The sequence below is a fragment of the Bidens hawaiensis genome, unplaced genomic scaffold, assembly GCF_021521415.1.
Source record: "Bidens hawaiensis isolate Kalapana, Puna unplaced genomic scaffold, B.hawaiensis_p1.1 tig00419403_1, whole genome shotgun sequence".
Classification (NCBI taxonomy): domain Eukaryota; kingdom Viridiplantae; phylum Streptophyta; class Magnoliopsida; order Asterales; family Asteraceae; genus Bidens; species Bidens hawaiensis.
This window is the reverse complement of record NW_027504850.1, coordinates 25,445-48,411: the sequence shown is the minus strand read 5'-3', so window position 1 is coordinate 48,411 and position 22,967 is coordinate 25,445. Positions and strand designations below refer to the sequence as shown.

General features: G+C 36.1%; 1 protein-coding gene and 1 pseudogene across 4 annotated transcripts; both read left to right on the top strand.

Moving 5' to 3' along the window:
• Nucleotides 1-7,594: 7,594 nt before the first annotated feature.
• Nucleotides 7,595-20,734, top strand: LOC143608682 (uncharacterized protein At1g03900-like). 4 transcript variants are annotated; one of them, XM_077083651.1, is made up of 4 exons: nt 7,595-8,425; nt 10,032-10,523; nt 10,718-11,041; nt 14,234-14,525. In XM_077083651.1, exons 2-4 carry the CDS (start codon nt 10,035-10,037, stop codon nt 14,306-14,308), a joined length of 888 nt encoding a protein of 295 aa, XP_076939766.1. In that variant the 5' UTR covers nt 7,595-8,425; nt 10,032-10,034; the 3' UTR covers nt 14,309-14,525. The 4 variants fall into 4 exon arrangements, with proteins under 4 accessions (XP_076939766.1, XP_076939764.1, XP_076939767.1 ...); XM_077083649.1 differs by lacking the exon at nt 7,595-8,425 and adding an exon at nt 9,770-9,913; XM_077083650.1 differs by lacking the exon at nt 7,595-8,425 and adding an exon at nt 9,781-9,913 and having other exon boundaries at nt 10,019-10,523.
• Nucleotides 17,195-20,100, top strand: LOC143608680 (putative pentatricopeptide repeat-containing protein At3g25970 pseudogene; annotated as a pseudogene).
• Nucleotides 20,735-22,967: the final 2,233 nt, after the last annotated feature.

Below are 22,967 nucleotides of genomic sequence, written 5' to 3'. Positions count from 1 at the left end.
CTCTTCTTCTAGAAGTCTTGTCCATATCACTTCTCACTTCTTCTCCTCCTCTTCTTTTTTTCCTTCATCAGATACTTCAACCCTAACTTTTCCTCTTCAACCCTAACTTCTCCTCCTCCACTCCTCTACCGCCACCAACGGCCTCCACTCCACCGCCGCCGCCTCCTCTCCTCCACCGCCTCCCCCACTCCTCCACTCCTCCACCGTCGCCACCTCCACTCCTCCACCGCCGGCCTCTCTCTCTCTCTCTCTCTTTCTCTCTCTCTCTCTGTGTGTCCAGGTTTGATTCTCTCTCTCTTTCATAAGTGATTTTGTTAGATTGTTAAAGTTTTAGATTGTTAGATTTTGTTAGTTTTTTTTGTTAATTTTGTTAGATTGTTAAAGTTTTAATTTTTGTTAATTGTTAAAGGAGTTTGTTAATTTTGTTAGATTGTTATTAGTTTGTAGAAAGTTTAGGTATGTTGAATATTGTTATTAGTTTGTTGTTGAATAAAGTTTGTAGTTTTTTATTAATTGTTAAAGGTTTTTGTTAATTTTGTTAGATTGTTATTAGTTTTTAGAAGTTTAGGTTTGTTGAATATTGTTATGAATTTGTTGTTGAATAAAGTTTGTAGTTTTTTGTTAATTTTTAAAGGTTTTTGTTAATTTTGTTAGATTGTTATTAGTTTGTAGAAAGTTTAGGTTTGTTGAATATTTTATGAGTTTGTTGTTGAATAAAGTTTGTAGTTTTTTGTTAATTGTTAAAAGTTTTTGTTAGTTTTGTTAGATTGTTATTAGTTTGTAGAAAGTTTAGGTTTGTTGAATAATGTTATTAGTCTGTTGTTGAATAAAGTTTGTAGTTTTTTGTTAATTGTTGAAGGTTTTTGTTAGTTTTGTTATATTGTTATTAGTTTTTAGAAAGTTTAGGTTTGTTGAATATTTTTATGAGTTTGTTGTTGACTAATGTTTGTAGAAAGTTTAGATTCGATGAATTGTTGTTTTAATAGAATTGTTGTTTCTTGTTAGTTTATCATTAAAATGGGAGAGAAACAACAATGGTCGATTGAGCATCTAAAATGTTTATTAGAATTTCGCATTGAAGAGATAAACACCGTGGGTAATAAAAGGGTTGAGTTTGCATAAAAACTCATGGGTTAAGTTAAGAAGTGTTCTTAAGGAAAAGTTTGGGTTGAATTTGACTCAAAAACAAGTGAAAAACGCTTATGATATTCTTAAAGCCAAATACGTAGGATGGATGTATTTGAAAAACAAAACCGGCAACATATACAATTCTCAAACAAATACCTTTACCTTAACGAACGAGTAATGGGAAGATTTTAAGAAAGTATGTTCATATATTTATATTTTTTAACATCTACCTCTACCTTAAGGTCCACCCCTAGTTTATTTTTTAATATCTACCATTATTTTTTATGGGCATCCGGAAGCTGCATCATTAAAAACAACTCCATTAGCATTTACGGAACTTTGTGCACAACTGTTTGATAGTAATACTGCCACTAGGAATCACAAGTGGACCTCAACCCAACCATTAGTGGTTGGATCATCCTCTTGTCATTTGGCTCCAACCGGTCCAACCATTTATGATTATGGACAACATTTTTCACGACACAAAAGATGATGCCGGCACTAATCATACTACCTAGCATACTCCCGAGCCTACTCCCAAAAGGGCTAAAACCTTGAAATCATCATCATCTGTCACTCTTGAGGATTTAGCACTTGAAATGCAAAATGCTTTGCGACATTTTACTATAGAAAAACCTTCAAAAAAACGCCCAACAGTTACAACAGTTGTTGAATGTTCTGAGAAGTTAAATTTGGTTGGGTTAGATCCGAGAGACCTTCTATATTTAGTTGCTTTTCATATTTTTAGAGTGTCCTCAGACATGAGAGAGGCGTGGATGGCATTGCCAAATATAGGGGTGAGCAAAAAACGGTTCGGAACCGTCAGAACCGCGGAACTGGAACCGAACCGGTGCCTCAGAACCGCTAACCTGTGTTACATTACGGTTCTCGGTTCGGTTCCGGGTAAAACTGACGGTTCTAGACTTGGAACCGAAGAACCGGAATATTAAAAATGTTTTAACTAAATTTACCAATACCCATTTTTATAGAGTAACTTATTAATCCGCATCCATTTAATCATTATTTAATTCAAATCTTCTTTTTTGCGTGCAAGACCTAGCAACCATGATTAACTTTGATTTAAGCCTCAAGGTAATTTAATATAAAATGATATGATATTCCTTTAATCTATCATTGCTAATGATTTATTTATCTTCAACAATTATGTTTTAATAAAAAAATATAACGGATGTTCATATCGTAATCTAAATTAATTTTACTGTGAAAGAAGACATACAATTACATAAAATTGTTTTGTAATTTGCAAAGTTTGCATAACGTATTTGAAAAATATACAACGAAAACGGTTCTGGCCAGAACTGATTAGCGAGAACCGACTTTACCGAACCTGGAACCGAACCGGCTTATTATAAAAGGTTCCGGTTCTAATTTTTAGTCATTTTCGGTTCCGGTTCGGTTCTCGCGGTTATAAACCGTTGCACGACCCTAGCCAAATATTCCCAATGTGTTAAAAGGGTGGATCAAGATGACAGCTAAAAATTTAGGACTTATGAAGTAGTGAAGAACATGGGTTTTGTTGAAAACATTATTTGCTTTTGGTGCATGTTTTTTTTTGTTTTGTTTAAAACATTATTTTTTTAGTTATGTTGAAAACATTGTATGCTTTTTGGTTTTTTTGATATGCTTTTTTATGGCTATGTGACATGGTTATTTATGTTTTATGATAATGGTTGTTTTTTATGGCTATGTAACAAGGTTGTTTATGTTTTATTAACAGGTTCATAATGAATAATGATGAGACAATACTTCTAATGGTTGTTATGTACTTGTATGTCCGTTGTTTTTGGAAGAATGGTTTGAAACGAAAGCGAGACAATGATTTGGAAATGACGGGACATAAATACACGTTAGAGTTATTGCAAGGAAATTCCAAACAATGCATTGAATTGCTACGCATGTCCCGTGAATCATTTGTCCGACTATGTGCACATATTAGAACAAATTATTCGTTAAAGGATAGTAAACATGTTTCGGTTAAGGAGAATATGGCTATGTTTTTTATGATAATCAGCCATAATCAACGTTACGTGGTTATCAAGCGTAGATTTCAACACTCAAAGCAAACAATTCATAAATTTTTTATGAAGTGTTGGATAAAATGATGTTTTTCGCCAAAGATATGATAGTACCAACTTCTTTCAATCCGAATCCAAACATTCCGGAACATAAGAAGAGGCTACGAAAGATTTTTAAATGAGCGGTTGGTGCACTAGATGGGACCTTGATACATGTTGTTGTTCCTACTAGGCAACAAGATTTATATAGAGGAAAGGGAAAGGGTGATTGTTACCAAAATGTATTAGCAATTTGTGATTTTAACATGATTTTCACTTTTCTTGTAGCCGGATGGGAAGGGGTAGCACATGATTCTAGAATATTATCAGAGGCATTATCAGATCCACATGCGTCATTCCCATTTCCACCATCAGGTATGTTTATTGTTTGTTAATTATTCCTATGTTAGTTTAATATTGTAATTAATTGTAAATATTTACAGAGAAATACTATCTTTGTGATGCCGCGTATGCACACATACGAGGATTTTTGGCTCCATATCGTAATGTGAGGTATTGGCTTGGAGATTTTTGTTGGAGACGCGCATTAACCAATAAAGAAAAAATTAATCATGCACATGCAAAACTTCGAAACGTTATTGAGCGTGCTTTTGGGGTCTTGAAAGCAAGATTCCCTATATTGAAGAGAATGGCACCATTTCCATTGGAAACACAAAGGAATGTTACCGATAAACAGGGCCGTCTCGTGGGTAAGCTAAATGAGGCAACGGCTTTAGGCCTCCATATTAAATAAAATATGTATTTTGAGATTTTGAAAGTAGAGCTCTTTTAGAATTAGTAACTCAACGATGAGCCACAAGCTAAGGATGATTGTTTCATATCCATTATCACGGCATATCATCCATATTTTGTAATTCTTGTATACTCTCTAGCGCTATACGCACAAAGAAAAGAAAATAAAAAGGCCTCAACATTTTTGTTAGTTTTAGACCTCCGAGGACGTTGAGCCGGCCCTGCCGTTACATGTTTCGCGCTACATAATTTTATTAGGAAACTGGGTTTGGACGATGAGTTGTTTACACAATACGATCAACCCGATGCGTTGCTTGGAAATAGTCGTGGGCACATTGATGCTGATGAAGACGAGGTTGAAGCACTTGGCACCGCATCAGATCGAGAATATATGGCTCAGTTACGAGATGAAATTGCTGAGTAATTAATGCAAAGTATGAAATAAATGATTTAAAAAATGTTTGTGGTATTATAAATATTATTTCAGTGTTGTTGACTATTATTTAAATTTGACGTTGAAGACCTTTTTTATTTAAGTTTCAGTTTATTTAAATTTCAGTTTATTTTAGCAGTCTGCAGACGTTAAAAAAACAAACAGTCTTCTTTTACAGACTGCAGATGTTTGGTCCACCTCTTCTGTTATAGATGCCTGCAGATATGGTCTGCAGAATGCAGATGTTTTACATCAGAAAAAACAAACAGCACCTTAGGGCTACTGTGCACCTGACCTGGGAAAGGGCCAAAGACACATTTGTCTCAAGAGGCTCAACATGGCATGACAAATAAAACAAAGCAGGCTGAAGCTTCAGCAGGGAAAGGAAGATATCAGTGAAGACAGGCTAAAGAATCAAAACAGAATATGTCCAAATGATAAAAGAAGCTTACACTACAAGAAATTTGAGTTTTAGTCGCCGCTAAAGACCCTTAAAGTCGCCGCTAAAAGAAATGCGGTGACCTGTCGTCACTAGTTCCTCCCCGCTGATACTGCTTTTTGTCGCCGCTAATACCAGTTGTCGCCGCTAATGCTTTGCCGGAAAGTTTGCCATAGACTATTTCCAGATTTTATACTAAAAAAAGTGAACTTGACAGTGAAATTAATCAAAACAAAGTCTAAAATCAAACAAAACAAGATTAATTTCTCATTAAAATTAGTCTAACATTACATGATTTCTACAAACATAATCTCTCCTAAATTTACAAGATATAGAACAAATGTCGGAACTTGCAAACACGGCGTACAATGGCGTAGCTTGACGGTGGTTTGTGTGGTGCTGAAGATATGTGGTTGACGTGGCTGGAGCTTGCAAATACGGTGGAGGAGCTTGACGATGACAGATCTTAGCGGTGGCCGGAGCCATGAAACACACATTTGGCATTGGTTCAGTAAATGAAGATGGCACATCTTGAGATGATTGAGTGAGGATCGCATTAATTGGAGCTGTAGTGCTGCTCAAAGGTAAAGAACATCTATACAAAGTTGGATCTTGAGTCTCTTTTGAAGACTTTTGACACTTCAGGTCATATTCCCTGTTTTCCATTTTCTGCATAAACTCCATAGCAGTGAGATATTCATTCTTGAAGAAACTGTTTTCTTTCAACACCATCATGGTAGTTGAATAAGAACTTGGTAAAGCATTCTTAACAGAATCAATTTTATCTTATTCATATGGTTCCATTTTCAGTTTATTCATCTCAGCAATGAGATGATTAAACCTAGTCAGCATTTCCTCGACAGTCTCACCCTTTAATAAATTAAAGTTTCTGAATTAAAACTTCAGCATAACTTTCTTGCTTTCTTCGGTATTTCCCATACTTCTCATCTTAATGTGTTGAAACAAAGATGCGCATATCTTTATACTTCCCACTTTGATGAAAAATGTTATCAGGTAATGCCATAGTTAAAGTGGAATAAGCCTTTATTTCAATTTCCAAAGCCTTCTTTTCTTCTTGAGTGTATGCAGAAAAAGCTTTTGCTTCAAAACCAGTCGTTACATCACCAAGCATAGGTGCAATATACACATCATCAAGACATCTCGAACAATCAAGGTGTACGGACCCTAGATTTGCTCGGAATCTTGGTTCCCATTTTGCAAAATTGCTAAACTTCATCAATCGGGGACATTTAGAATGTGACCCGATTTCTGCGTCTAGGTAAATCATCTGTTGCATCAACATATTTTGAGATGCCAGTGCGTTTGAAGATTATGGTCACGAATGATGTAACGAATCAGGTAACGAATGGGTATCCCTTATCAAGTGATGACTGACACCACAGTCTCTACGAATGACTATAACGAATGACTATCACGAATGAAGATTCAATGATGACGAATCAACACACGAATGATCAAGCGTATGGCATGATGAATAGGGTATGGGATAATGTTTCTGTAGCGAATGATCTTGTCACAAATGTGCTTTCGTAACGAATGAAGATTCATGAATCAGAAACTTGATGACGATGTATGAGCACGAATGTGTTTCTGTAGCGAATGGCTGATCATGAATAAACTAAAGTGACGAATGGGCGGTTATTCAGTTGTAACAAACTTGACACGTGTCGAAATACGGTTATAACTTGATAGCGAATGACTATCTATAGTATAACAAATGATCTGTTATATCGTAACAAATGGTTCTTATGAATCTTCAAATCTTCAAAATAAAATTTCCAGATCTTCAAACTTAGATACAAATACTAATCCAGACGAACATTCAAAATTGAATTACTCGTCCGAATCATAACCAAACTTGACAATCTATAGCTCAAATCACTCGTATCATTCACGCGAACATTCCCAAACACATCCAAACCATTAATTCCAATCCAAACCAAGTTCGAGAACCAAAATTCACGGAAACAGAAACCTCTGTTTTAATCGAAAACAAGTCCAATCCAATTCCATTCCAATCTCAAACAATAACACAATTAATTCACAACGAAACATACAAATATGATAATGAATCATTTATTGATCAACTCAGTAACAATTAAACATCTCATCATGTCAATTGAACCAAATTTCGATAAAACAATTTCAGATTCCAATTAACTAGTGAATTCTCAATCAGTTACCATTGAAATACCTTAGCTCACGAACACAATCTAACACCACGCTCTCATACCACTTGAGAGAGCTTGTGATTGAGCTTATTACCTTAATCAATTCATATCGATATTGATATATAGGATCTAGTTATTTGATATGTGTAGGTGATAGATATATTAGAACAAAGGTTTGAGAGAATATATTGGCAAAGTAATGGCTTGCAAAGAGGATATTAGAACACTTAACTTAAATTATGAAGGCTAACAGCCTATATATAGAAGATGAATGTCATTCGTTATACAGCCCGTAACAAACGACCTCATTCGTCTTCATACAATACATAACTTAATGAGTATAACAAATGACTCATTCGTTATACCTCATTCGTCAACATTCAATGACGAATGAAGACTAAATAATAACGATAAGGTCCATTCATTAAACATCCTTAACGAATGGACACTAATAAACACGTATAGCAGCTTTTGTTAAACACACTTAACGAATGAGCTGATAAACTTAACGAATGGGTCTGGTAATTACCAAAATTCCCTTACATTAATATAATATAAATTACATAAGTTACAAAGACTCGAGATGACCCAAACGGTGCACTGACATCCGTGCATGAGACAAAAGGTACGATAGATAGCGACCGTTGCAAATGGGCACTCACGATCTCCATTGTGGCTGCAATGGTAGTGTTCGCCCAACCGGACTCTAACACATGGATGAATGGCGGATCATCGACATTAGACGACCGCGACTATAAATAAGAGCTCCACACCACGATACAAAGTACTCTCAATATCCCCATACATTACATTCTCTAGATGCTTACAGTTATGCATGGAGAGACCTCGATGAAGGCGACGATGATGCTTTGCTAAGTTTAGAGCATCTTTCCCTTCTAATCCACACCATAGTTTGTTTCTTGTCATTTCAGCTACAGACCATACACAGATATCTCCCAGGAAGGATTATGGCCACGACGACAAACCCTAAGAAGAGACTCGTTTAACCCCAGGTCGAACCCGTGTTTCTTCACCAACAATTATAGTATACAAAGAAGCTCTACTTGTTCGCATAGTTCTTAATATATTCATAAATTAATATAATCAATTTGGACACTAGATTCTAACCCAAACATGCATTTTTACGTCTCCATCATTAGTGAGATTTTACAAGAATTCAACATAATCTTATCATTAGCGAAACATAACTAACCCAGTTTAACAAAGATCTCAAGATTTCAACATCATTCTACCCAAGACCTATTTGAATTTCAAGAGTTAGAAGAAAGGGGTTGAAATCTTTGCTGTCAAGATATTGTTGTGCTGCTATTGTTTTAGATTCAATTTCAAAATTAATCCCTCTCATTCTTCACTTTCTTCTTCAGATCAATTGCATTTCATCACAGTAAGTTGATTTTTCCATTAACGAGAATTTGTTACATATTGAGCTTTAAACCCTAGGGATCTGAAGATCGAAATGTCATATTAACCAATACTTTAATTCGTAACAATCATCATTCTTCTAATGATACGATGTTCGAATACTTCAAAATTATATTTATCCAATTTTCTTTTACCATAGTATTCTTAATCTTGGATATTCATTACATTATTAACATATATTAATTTGTTTCGAATGCCGGTAACTTTGAATTGCATTTATTCTCTTATACAATGCTTTTGATAGTTAGCTCTTCACTTGTTAAAACTTAAACTGAGTACACGAGTAATCATTTATGTATATTTTGGAACTAATATGCATAAATTAATTTTTTATAATGTTCATGGTTTTGATTTTAGTAAAATTCTTAACAAAAGTCAACAAAATTAGGCTGTGTTAAAAGTCTGGGTTTTGCGGTTAATTAACTGGCCAAAGTTTTCTCATTAAACTCAAAATAATTACAATAAAATGGCAGGTAAACGGACAATAAACTGCACAGCAACCCCTCTCTGAATAGCAAAGCCAATTTTGCTAAAAACGGAGTTTTTGGATTTAGGAGCCGAATTAACCTCTAATAACCGATTAACCGAAACCAAATGGCTATTTTTGAAGTAGCGGAAGCGTTCAATTATGGTGTCGATTATTGCCATTAACCGAACATAATCAAACCGTGCACACCTCAACAAGCGTTTAAATACATTCAAGCAATTCGAGTTTAAATATTTGATCCGTGACAATAAATTCAACCCCCCTAATTTTGTTAACCGTTGTTGTCACACTATTCCAAACCATCCAAAAAAATCTTACTTTCATTCCTCCACAAAAATTTTCTTCTTTTAGCGATCATTGACTCCGGTATCTTTACCATAGTTAGGAAGTTTAATTAAATCGTAGAGTAAGTGATTTTCCCTAAATAATATTATTGGTTACATATTTATAGACCAAGGCCAAAATCTATCGAAAACCACTCATAGTAATAATAATCTATACTGTCTAATAAAAAGCTACAAGTTTTGCCACTTGTCACTCTCACATTAAACCTCATTTTTTATAACAAATTTATAATAGTAAAATGATAGTTACCATTTTTAAAATTTATGTTTCAAAATTTATTAATTTAATATTTACTTCCGATTTTTTTTTCAAAAATTTGATATTTATAATTATTTCTTACTTTAAAATTGTTTTAAAGACTATTGTACAACGACTGTATTAATAGTGTTTAACGGTTTTATTGTTTCTTGTATACTAATTATTTATTAAATATTGTATTTTCAAGAGCTACCCGCGTCAACCTAGGAATAATAATATACCACCGTTTCCTTTCTCGATCTCATATCCTTCAGTCGTACGCTTGCTTCTGCTGCTGTTGTTGCTATAGATTCAACTTCAAAATCAGTCTCTTTGATTCTTCATTCACTTTGCTCTTCGGATCACTTCCATTTCATTACGGTAAGTTCATTTTTCCTTCCATTAACCCTCCCTAGGTATCTATCTGATCTCAACACCCAAATGAAATGCCCATATTAAATTTACAACATTTATGTTTGAAGTTAGTTATTGAATCTAGGCTATGTCGATCGAGTTAGACGAAGAGGACTCCTTCGAGCACACGCTGCTCGTCGTTCGAGAAGTCTCCGTCTTCAAGATCCCACCTCGGTCCACCAGTGGCGGGTACAAGTGCGGCGAGTGGCTCCACTCCGACAAGATCTGGTCCGGGAGGCTCCGCGTCGTTTCCTGCAAGGACCGCTGCGATATCCGCTTGGAAGATCCCAATTCGGGCGATTTGTTCGCCGCCTGTTTTATTAACCCCGGGCAGAGGGAGAGTGCGGTGGAGCCCGTGCTCGATTCCTCGAGGTATTTCGTGCTGAAGATTGAGGATGGTACTGGGAAGCACGCCTTTATAGGGCTTGGGTTTAGTGAGCGCAATGAGGCGTTTGATTTTAATGTGGCGCTGTCGGATCATGAGAAGTATGTGAAGAGAGAGACCGAGAAGGATGCTGGTGAATCAAGTGATGAGAGTCATATTAATATTCATCCTGCTGTCAATCATAGATTGAAGGTATTTTTAATAGCTTTTAGTATTCTTTTTAATAACATACGTGAAACGTTCGCATCACGTATGTTATTAAAAAGAAACCATGGGTGAACATAGACAGTTTGAACATTATATGGTATCATTTTTTAATGTCATTAGTTACTTTTCTGGTTTTGTCACTTATCATAAATGCTAATGTCAATTGTTACAAATTCAAGGAAGGTGAAACAATTAGGATTACTGTAAGGAACAAACCTGCTAGTGGAGCTGGGATGCTTTCGACTGCTGGATTATCTGGTGGCGGTGAAAAGATTAAGCCACTAAGCCTTGCTCCACCGCCTGTTACCGCCACAAAAAGTCGACCTGAAACTGAGAATGTTAAGCCGCTAAGCCTTGCGCCTCCACCTGCTGCCACTCGGAAGCCAAGGTCACTTATCCCGCCACCACCCAATGACCCTGCTGCTGTTCGGATGACATCTACAAGTCACAAGGAAACTGCAAGGAGTTCTGCAGATGCTTTTACTGATCTTTCTCAGATTGAGGTACGTTTATCATTTGGTGTCTTGTAGACTTATACTATTGTTATTTAAAATTTTAGTTATAGCTTGTTGATCATCGCTTCCAAGGACAGACCCACCCTCATAAGAAAGTGTATTTAAAATATATAGAACTGAAACTCGAGCAACACCCTAGGTTTTTTGGCAATGACACCTATAGTCGAATTAACAGAGAATAAAGCCGAAAGTGATATATGGTGTAGGGTTAGTCTATCTTTCTTTTACATTTACTCCAAAGGTTCAAATCTTGCTTCAAGCTTTTTAAGAATAACTATTTTGAAATGTTGTTTATTAAGTATTTCAAATTCCAATTTTAAATTGTTCAAATTCTTTCAAATTATTATCTAATCTCTTATTTTAGCTATTTATTATTTTATTTGAACTCACTAATTTTTAAACAAACTTAGTTTTTCTTTTAGTTACAAATTCTTGTTTTAATCTTATTTTTTAATAGTTCATCCAGATTAATACGAATTGTTGTTATTAGGAAAATTGGATTTTAACAATCCCAACTTAATGCATTTGGCCGATAATAATCCCAACTTTGAAAATAGCTGTCACTGGTCCCAACTTTCACCCTATTTGTTTTCATTGGACCACCGTTAAAAAAAACTTAACGGCGTTAAGTTTTTTCGGAATTTCAAATTGATATTTTATGGCTTTTGATCGGAATGAGGATACGAGTCGATTAATGTAAAACTTACCTCCAAACGGTGGTCCAAACGACTAAAAGATGCTTCAATTCCGGTGTTTAAACTTTTAATTAACAAAAATCAAGCTGTTTGAAGCACCATTTCAAGTTAAGTTTTACATCAATCGATTCACATTCTCATTCCGATCAAAAGCCCTAAAAAATCATCTGAAATTTGGAAAAAACTTAACGTCGTTAATTTTTTTTTAACGGAAGTTCAATGAAAACAAATAGTGTGAAAGTTGGGACCAGTGACAGCTATTTTTAAAGTTGGGATTATTATCGGCCAACTGCATTAAGTTGGGATTATTACAATCCAATTTTCCTTGTTATTATCAGTATAAAGATTCTATAAACATTTAAATTTTCGAATTAGTTAATTATTTCTTACGTATGACATGTTTTACAAAAGCCAAATATAAAATCAACTAAAGAAGTGGTCCAAAAATTGTTATAATACTATAAACTAAATTTATTTACATAGTTGAAGTCATGAAACAGTTGGTTAGGATCTTGAATTTAAATAGTACTAGGTTTTGGTTTCCAAAATAGTCTGAACCAACCCGACCCTTACCAAATAATATGTGATCAAGTTGATAGATATCCAACCACCAAACATTACGATACCCGTGACAACGTTTCATGTCCGCCACTGATCGTGTCATTTGGTGATTTAGTCTTTAACATGTTAAAAAGATTGCATGAAACACTCATAGATACAATAGAAGTTGCCCTTTGCTCCACTTTTGAAAACTTTTCCCAAGCTTTTAGATTTTAAGTTTTAACCCATCATAGAATTCTCTGGTGTTTGCATAATGTATGTCTGTTAACCATACATTTAGCAATACCTGTTAAACTAAGTACTATCTTGCATCATATATAACATCCATAGTCACAGGATTCGTGATACCTCCCGCGATCTTCGTTCCGGATCGCCCGTACCGGAAACGGGTACAAAATCGTACTGATCGCTAAGGAAACGCGATCTGGATCGGTGAAATTGACCGTTCCCAATTGTTGCAATAATCGTACAATTTTCATCAAATTCACGTTTCCGGTTAACGAAATCGGTGTTTGGGATCGTGAATAAACGTGTTCCGGCAGCAACAGGGGAAAATCGAGCACTTTTGTTACTCAAATCGGAGAAACAGATGTGCATAAAGAGTTACCAAGTTATCGGTGATGAAAGATCCGACAAAATTTGCCATATTTTTTTATGGACTGAGGCTGCCGGAGGGGAGATTAGAGGCTGCCGGAGTGGAGATTTGAGAACAAGACGGCGGTTATCAAGATTTAGGGTTATGGCCTGTTACTTTATATTTAAATTTTGCACTTTTTGCCCTTAAAGTTTGATTTTTTATTAAAGTTTACCCCTCATTTTCTACATATATGTTATTAATATGTTAAATCATTAATAAATCTTATTTAAAGTTAAATTTTAGTTAAGTTAAAAACTCATAAAAACTATTATAAAAAATCTACTTAAAGTGTTTTGTATATGATACGATGTACCCGACTATAAGGTACCGAATTGGCGTTCCGAATGAACCTACCCCCTCTCGTACCGAATTTTTGAAATGCACGAACCGCGTACCAGTTTCCGTACCGCGTACCGGACCGTACCACGATCCATGTGACTATGATAACATCACATGACAGCAGTTGTGTGCCCATCGTCAATCTTATAACCAGAAAGGTCCAGAATGTGATTGATGGTGGATATCTATATGTACTTTTTGGAAACAAGAGAAGATTTATGCTCGATTATATCTTTAGGTTGTGTTCTCTCAAATGGGTCAAATAAAAAAATCTTTTGCGATATCGGACCACCCAACTCAGCTGGTTCAGTTTAGTTTTTCTGAAAACCGTAGTTAGGGGTTCACCCTAGAATTCCATAAGAACCGGACAAACCAGACCGTGAACACCCCATAATTACAACCTCTTAAATCAATTTATTCTAATATTTGTATGACATATTAGATTTTGATAATCCCAACTTAATGTCATTCGCCAATAATAATCCCAACTGAGAGTATTCCCGCTGGTGGTCTGAAATTTTAAAAAATCTACTCTCACTGGAGTTCCTCTAAAATAACTTAATGGCGTTTATGTCGTGAAGTTTTACATCAATTGATTCGTATCCTCCTTCCAATCAAAAACCCTAAAACATCAGTATAAAATTCAGAAAAAACTTAACGCCATTAAGTTTTTTTAATGGAGGTCTAATTAGAGTAGATTTTTTAAAATTTCGGACTATTCTCAGTTGGGATGCCAATGACATTAAGTTGAGATTATTATGCCTAATTTCTATCAATAATATTGTTTTTGCAATCATAATTAAAGCATTAGTTACATAAAACAATACAAAGGGGACAAAAGCGATGCACTAAAGCTTGATCCGCTCTCGCATGTATTAAGTTTGACCTGCCTAACATGCCACATATAATTTCTTAGATTTCTCTACTTACACTTTGCTGTTAATGCAGAAGAATCTTCCTTCCATAATTGGTTCTGGATCAACTCAAAGTAAAAACACTGCAGCTGGATGGGCTGCATTTTGAGGTTGTAATACTCGGTAATCTTTTCTTGTGGTATGTTTGGTAAAATACAAAATACGGTCTATTATTACTAATAATTGTACCTTAAGTATGTCGATTTGTACACTTGATTCATCTTCTTGTTTCATATACATACGTGCAATTGCGATTTCACTCATGCCTAAGATCCTTGTAATATTTGACCGTAATTCCATTTCAAATATCCGGGTGTTTTAAGGAATACTGTATTTCAAATGCTGCATCATAGCAGCCGAGTCACTCACTAATCCAATGTGTTTGTTGTAAAGGGTATAGATTTTGACGATCAACTTGAACCACTCGATGCACCAAAACTGTTAAGACGGCTCTTTATTAGTTTGGGTTTTCCCGATAATTCATTGATAAATTATGAAAATAGTTTTGACTCCTAAGTTATAAAATTGAGTGTTAAGAGGTACTGATTCCAAGAAGCTGGTCTAAAGCCGAAACGAGGCATTTCGGCCATGTTCAAAATTTTTGACTGTAAAATGGTCAAAGAGTCAATTGCAAGCTGCGGTCAAACTAATTCGTGGTCACGTACGAGATTTCATTACGGATTATTTTTAAAAAAAAGGAAAAAAAACGACCAGACTAAGCTCAAGGCCCAGATGTGACCTGGAACAAAGCACCATTGTTTTTGCATATACACAACACCGAGTCTTCTTGAATTCACCATTGTTCATATACCAAACTATCTTCCCCATAAACCTACCATCTCAATTCTCAACCATAACAAAAATCAGAAAACTAAGTTGTCGTTTAAATATTTTAAGCGAACATTCCCAAAATGACCAAAGGGAGGAGCGAGATCCATGTAAGTCCTCTCTTTTGTCAAATTCCCAAAAAAACCCGTTCCAAACTAAGCGTGACGATGAAGTTGCTTGAGAATACAATGAGGTTCAACAACGAATAAGAATCTGACACGTGGCATCAAAACTAGGCGTAAAGTTGAGTTGCGATCTCAAACCTAGGCGCGAAGGTGAGTTTTGATCTCAAACTAGCCGTGAAGGTGAGTTTTGAAGAATTTATATAATATTTTATTATTATAATTTATTTTAACTCATATTTTATTTGTTTTTTTTTACTTTTAATATAAAGTTTTACAAAATTTCAAATATACTGTTGATATGTGTACTTTTATCTACGGGCCGACATGAATTTTACTCAAAATTGAGTTAGGTCTAGTTTATATGAAACATTTACTATATTAAATAAATTCTTCAATAATACGTTTGGTCAAATTTATAAATTTCAATTTAAACTTGACCCGGCTCGGATTTAAGTAAAACTTATGCCGACCGTAGATAAAATTACCCATGTCTTAACAATATATTTAAAATTTTGTAAAACTAGTTATATTAAAAATCACAAAAGAAAAACAGAGTTAAAAGTAAATTATAATAATAATAAAAATATTAGATGAAATTTTCAAAATTCATGTTCATGCTTGGTTTGATATCAAAACCCATCTTCACGACTAATTTGAGATTAAAATTCACCTTTGACTAGTTTGAGTTCAACTTTATTATCTCAATTCTTTTGGGACGGCCATTTTGAGAGTCTGAAAAAAGGAGAGGGCCTAGATGGCATCTCCTTTCATACTTCTATTTCACGCATTCAAACATAGGTTATATTTCTTCCAATTTGAACTTGCAGAAATCTTGTTCTTAGGATTTTGAATAACCCTTTACGCCGATTGTTGGGAAAATTTCAAAAATGTCTCTTTTAAAGAGAGAGTCTGAAAATGTTCTTACTTTTTAAATATTTTCAAAAGAACCATTTAACAACCTTCGGGTGAAGAAAAGTTTTGAAGCAAATCCGGCTTCACTAAAGAGTTTTGTTTGAGCCAATCAAAAGTGTTCTAAATCCGTCTTCGCCGACAAGCTTTGATCGAAATATGTTTTGGACGACCAAAGTTAGCTATTCTTTTTTTCTTTAATAGTTCATTATTAAAATTTATTATACTTAGACCATCCGTAGTGGTGGCGGTATAGCCGCATTATGGCCCATAAGTCCCCCCCCACGTTTTTGGGTATTTTTTTGTTAGCGTTTTGTGTATGATGCAAGAGTGGCACAGCGTTCAAAAAAATATAGCCGTTAAAATATTATCGTTTGATTAAAAAAATCCATTTTTTAAATTTTAACACAAATCTCCTATAGAAACAAACTCAAACTTCAATTTTATACACACTTCTACTAATTCTCATAACTCACATATACATTCAAGAACAACAACCAATATGTTTCCCTACAACCAAACACTCTGTTTTGCCGCATACGCCCGACAAGGCAACGCAAACAATCCCGACCCAAATAATCCACAATCGAACCCATCTACAATCCCGATGCCAACAATCCTTATCCCTCAAACCCCGTATCCGTTCAACCCGCAAATGGTCTCGTACATACAATATCTAAGTTCCAGAGTCCCTAACCCAAATACGGTGCCCGGTTTCCAAAAACCAACCACAAATATGATGGCCGGTTCCGGTTCCCAACCCGACGACGAGACGGCGCCGAAGACACAAATCAACCCGGAGCCACAACCCGTCCCGGAGACTCGCGGCGATTCGAGCCAACGTGGGAGAAAACACGTAAAGAAACCCGCCGGCGAACCTCAGACTAAAAAGACCACTGTACCGTGGGGGTCCGATGAGTGTGAACTAGTTGCTCGCGCTTGGTGCATGATATTAGAAGATCCCGAGTGTGGAAAGATTTTTAATTTTTTTTTAAATTTCTTAAAACAAACATTGAACTTGTAATATTTTTATTTTTTTAGCGAACTTTTAAGCATCAGACGTATTTTGTAACAAAATTAAAGAGTTGTTCCACAAACTTGGAGGGGACTCGTGCCGGGAAAAAGATTCGGTAATGTCGAAATGGACCGACATAAACACCAAATGCACGGGTTACCATGCGGTTCACTCTCGGATGACTCGAACGTGGCGTAGCTGTGTCTCTGACGCGAAAATCATGGAAATGGCGTTGGTAAAGTATCAACATAAGTCGGGGAACTTCAATTACTTTAGCTGTTGGAAAAATCACCTGAGCTTTCATCCCAAATGGGCCCCCGTTAAGGACGCCGGCACTGAAAGTTTTAGGCCTAACAAAAGGTCTAAAGCATCGTCTTCGGTTGATCCAGAAACGGCAAGTTCCGATGCTCGAAACTTCAACTTAAGCGACAACGAAGACGAGAATCCTTATGTGAATGTTGCCGAGATCCCTCGACCGGGGGTCGAAGAAGCAAGGGAAGGGGCAAGGACGGATTTGAAACTCATTGGCTCGGACAAACCTCGTCTATATAACATATTTGGTTAAAAACTTGTCTTCACTCTCCACCGATGACTTTGAATGAATGTTTTTGAATCTTTTTTATAAAATAGACATTGTGGGAATATTTTGACAAGTCTGAGTATTCATTACAGATGATCAGGTGGCAAAAAGTCCATCTCTGTAAACTAAATGACACCATCACGCACCATCATCAACGCTTGTGAGTCAACCCATTGTCAGTTAATCAAGCTACCTCAAAACCACCCAAAAACTAAAACTTGCCCACAACCTGTTCGACGAAATGCCTCACAGAGACACCGTCTCATGGAACTCGTTAATCGCAGGATACGCCAAACACGGGACTCTCCAAACCACATGGGCGGTCCTAACGCGTATGAAACACTGCGGGTTCGGGTTTGACGGGTACACGTTTGGTAGCATACTCAAGGGTGTAGGTTCTAATGAGTGTGTGTTCGCCGGACAACAAGTGCACGCGTGCATTGTTAAAACGGGGTACGAACGGAATGTCTACTCGATGAGTGCGCTTTTGGACATGTATGCAAAATGTGGTCGAGTCGTGGATTCACATAACTGTTTTGATTCGATGCCTGATCGTAATACTGTTTCGTGGAACGCTTTGATTTCGGGATATGTTGAAACCGGTGACCGTTGCAGTTCTTTGTTATTATTTAATTCTATGCATAGAGAAGGCGTAAACCTTGACGATGGCACATTTTCGCCCATATTGACATTATTAGACAACCCTGATTTATATAAGCTAACAACGCAAATCCATTGCGTGATTGTAAAACATGGTGTATTATTTGATATCTCTGTGATTAATGCCATAATCAGTGCTTACTCGGGATGTGGGTCGTTTAAAGATGCAAAAAGGGTCTTTGATGAGGCGAGTGCTGAGCGGGATGTTGTTTCTTGGAATGCCATGCTGGCGGCTTGTCTAGAACATGATAAACGAGCCCTCGCGGTTAACCTTTTCTCTGAGATGCAAGTTTTGGGATTTGAGCCGGATATTTATACTTACACTAGCATGATAAGTTCTTGCTTTGAAGAAGAAGTTATAAACCAAGGACAATCTTTACACGCATTGGTGGTCAAACGGGGCTTTGACCATTTGACTCCGGTTTCTAATTCGCTAATGGCTATGTATAGCGGATCTAATGATGTGTATATGGAGAATGTGATAAGAATATTTGATAAAACGGAGTTCAAAGACCGTGTTTCTTGGAACTCGTTGCTAACCGCACTCTCGCAGCATGGGTTTAGTGAGAATGCGTTGAAGCTTTTTCAGATAATGCAATCCGGGAATTCTGGAAATGTGGAGATGGATTATTACGCGTTTTCTGCGGTACTTAGATCGTGTGCTGACGTGGCAGCCTTACAGTTAGGTCAACAGATTCATGGTTTGACACTAAGATCGGGTTATGAATCTAATGAATTTGTTACCAGTAGTTTAATAGTGATGTACTCTAAGTGTGGGAGCATTGATGATGCTAGAAGAACCTTTGAAACTTCATGTAAACAAAACGCGGTTACTTGGAACTCCATCATGTTTGCATACGCGCAACATGGTCAAGGTCAGGTTGCATTCGATCTTTTCTCCGAGATGAAAAGAATAAACGTGAAAATGGATCATATAACATTTGTTGCGGTTCTAACCGCATGCAGCCACAACGGTTTGGTTGAAAAAGGTTACACTTTTTTGAAAAATATGGAATCTGAATATGGAATTTCACCTCGAATGGAACATTATGCGTGTGTGATTGACCTACTTGGACGCGCGGGCATTCTAAAAGAGGCACAAAATGTGCTTGAAACAATGCCATTTGAACCTGATGCAATGGTTTTGAAAACTTTGTTAGGGGCTTGTAGATTGTGCGGTGATGTTGAATTGGCAACGCGTGTGGGGAAGTTATTATTGGAATTGGAACCTTATGAGCATTGTACTTATGTTCTTTTGTGTGATTTGTATGGTCATAATAAGTGGTGGGATGAAATTGCTGGTTTGAAGAGAATAATGAAACAAAAGGGGGTGAAGAAGGTACCGGGTTGGAGCTGGATAGAGGTCGGGAACCGGGTGCATTCGTTTAATGCTGCAAGCCATTCACATACTCGTAACTCGGATATACACCAAATGCTGAGAACCCTAACAAATGATATTATGGATTTGGAACACGCTGTATGGAATTCTAAAGTCTACATCTGAAACATTGGATCAAAATATCTGATCTTTATGGATTGTATTGGTACATGATTACTATTTTTATATAAGTATTCATTTGTTTGTGTACTTCTGCCTTCAATCTTCTTCAGCTACTGTTTGAGAGCATAAATTACAGTACTTCTCGGGCTGGCAATCTATAACTTGGCCTGTTAACGCCATACAACTTGATACGAAGTTAAGCGGGCTAGTGTTTGTGGTAACTGTGTGCAGTTCATAAACGGTCAACACATTACTTGCGCGGTTAACCTGTTTACGTACTGTTTTGATGTGGCATAAAAATCCTAATGTCATAAATGCTAATGTCAATTGTTACAAATTCAAGGAAGGTGAAACAATTAGGATTACTGTAAAGAACAAACCTGCTAGTGGAGCTGGGATGCTTTCGGCTGCTGGATTATCTGGTGGCGGTGAAAAGATTAAGCCACTAAGCCTTGCTCCACCGCCTTTTACCACCACAAAAAGTCGACCTGAAACTGAGAATGTTAAGCTGTTAAGCCTTGCGCTTCCACCTGCTGCCACTCGGAAGCCAAGGTCACTTATCCCGCCACCACCCAATGACCCTGCTGCTGTTCGGATGACATCTACAAGTCACAAGGAAACTGCAAGGAGTTCTGCAGATGCTTTTACTGATCTTTCTCAGATTGAGGTATGTTTATCATTTGGTGTCTTGTACTATTGTTATAAAAAATTTTAGTTATAGCTTGTTGATCATTGCTCTCAAGGTTAGACCCACCCTCATAAGAAAGTGTATGTAAAATATATAGAACCGAAACTCGAGCAACACCCTAGGTTTTTTTGGCAATGACACCTATAGTCGAATTAACAGAGAATAAAGCCAAAAGTGATATATGGTGTACGGCCAGTCTATCTTTCTTTTACATTTTCTCCAAAGGTTCAAATCTTGCTTCAAGCTTTTTAAGAATAACTATTTTGAAATGTTTTCTTTACTGACCAGAATGTGATTGATGGTGGATATCTATATGTACTTTTTGGAAACAAGAGAAGATTTATGCTCGGTTTTATTTTTAGGTTGTGTTCTCTCTCAAATGGGTCAAATAAAAAATCTTTTGCGATTTGGGAAGGGGTCAAATAGGTTTAAAAGTCCACCAAATTTTAGGCATGTAGCCTAGGGTGTTCAAAAACCATTGAAATCGCTCGAACTGTCCGGACCAAGCAAAATCTGCCTGTTTGGCCGGTTTAGAAGTGAAGCAGCTTTGTTTACTACTAAATAAAAGCGGGTTCCACGGTTCGGTTAACCAGGCAAGTAAACTGGACCGGCTGGAATATTAATAAAATAAATAAATAGTTGTATAGTTTAATTCATTTAATTTTAATAAAAATAATACAATTTTTTCACGTATAGGAATCTAACCGTCATAATATGTATAAATACTTTTAGTTAGAATAAATATTAGTATTTTTAGTTATAATTTGTGCATGTTGTTAGTTTAACCAAAATTTGTGCTATTATTATTTTTATTCTTTTTCCGTAAAACCTTCAATACCCTGAGATAAAAGCATTTCTTCTTTTCTAAATCTACCATTGTATCAAACTTTTGAAAATTTAATGGTACGATTCTGTGCTTAAAAAACATTCCAGACCGTCAAAACCGAATCGTTTTGACCGAACCACCCAACTCAGCTGGTTCAGCTTAGTTTTTCTGAAAACCGTAGTTAGGGGTTCACCCTAGAATTCCATAAGAACCGGACAAACCAGACCGTGAAGACCCCATAATTACAGCCTCTTAAATCAATTTATTCAAATATTTGTATGACATAATAGATTTTGATAATCCCAACCTAATGTCATTGGGCAATAATAATCCACCGCCTCACCTGCCCACACCATTTCTTTGGCGAGAAGAACCATCAACTATCGCCGTTTTTTGACCTGCCATCGCCTTCGGGTTCGTGATTAAGGTTTGTTTCCCGGACCATATATTTTGATAGGTTGGTTTTCATCTTTTAGGAACCCAAGGTGGGACTGGTATGGTGGTGGCTATGTTTTTTTGCCACTCAAAACTACACACACAGACATATATATGTATAGAAAAGGGTTCAAATAAGAATAAGGAGTTTCCTAGGAATGGTAAAAACCAACAAATTTTTGACATTTTGCATTATAAACTATGGTGAAAGAATAAATCTAGGAAACTATATCGGTTATAATGGTGAAAGAGTAATTCTAGGAAACTATGTCGGTTTTTGGTAGTTTTAAATCTCAACCATTGATCAACATGATCCAATGGCTATGATTTATTCATAGTCTTCATAGGTAACTACTTATTTTTAAGATAACCCTTCCATATATATATATACTAGTAGGGCACCCACGCGATGATGCGGGGGTGACAAGTTGCAACGTGATACTCATATTTGTTAGTCTTCTTATTCGTATAATACTTTAGAAAGGTTTATTATGATAAACTACTTCGAGAAACTATTGATGCAGTGCAATAACTAAAATACGATGATAAAATTATTTGATTTTATCATTATATAGAAAATATTATCACCACATCAACATGTTTATGACAATTTTGGGAAATTGTACATAAAAGATCTATTATGAACATTTTTTTGTAGATCAACCAGGCATACAATATATATACTTGTCATGAGTCTAAATCAATCTAACAGACAAAATTTGTACAAACACTTGAACTATAAACTCTACAGAATAGACGTTTCTAGCTATCACTTCAAGTCAATTCCAATGTGTGTTTGATATACAAATTTAAATTTTAAATCTCCAATAATGAGATGAGTGTATTCTAGCAATATTTTGAGGTAAAACAACCAACCAGATGATGATTTTAACATGGATCCTCTCTGCATTGTTGTTTGAACCTCAACAGTAGCTCCATGGTTAAACACAGAGTTCGAAATCGAAGAATATACTGTAAACGATAAATGCATCTAAAAATAATTAGAAAACATATGAAATCAAGAATAAGGCCATAAGGGTATCTCTATTCTACTTCAAGATACGCATACTTAACTTATGAATGTCAGAAAAAGCTAAACTAAAAAACAGAGAAAAACAAAAGAAAACAATAAGTGGCTCACCTACAAGCTATAAACCTTACATTATCCGGGTTAAAATGTATATTAAACGGACCAGGGCGA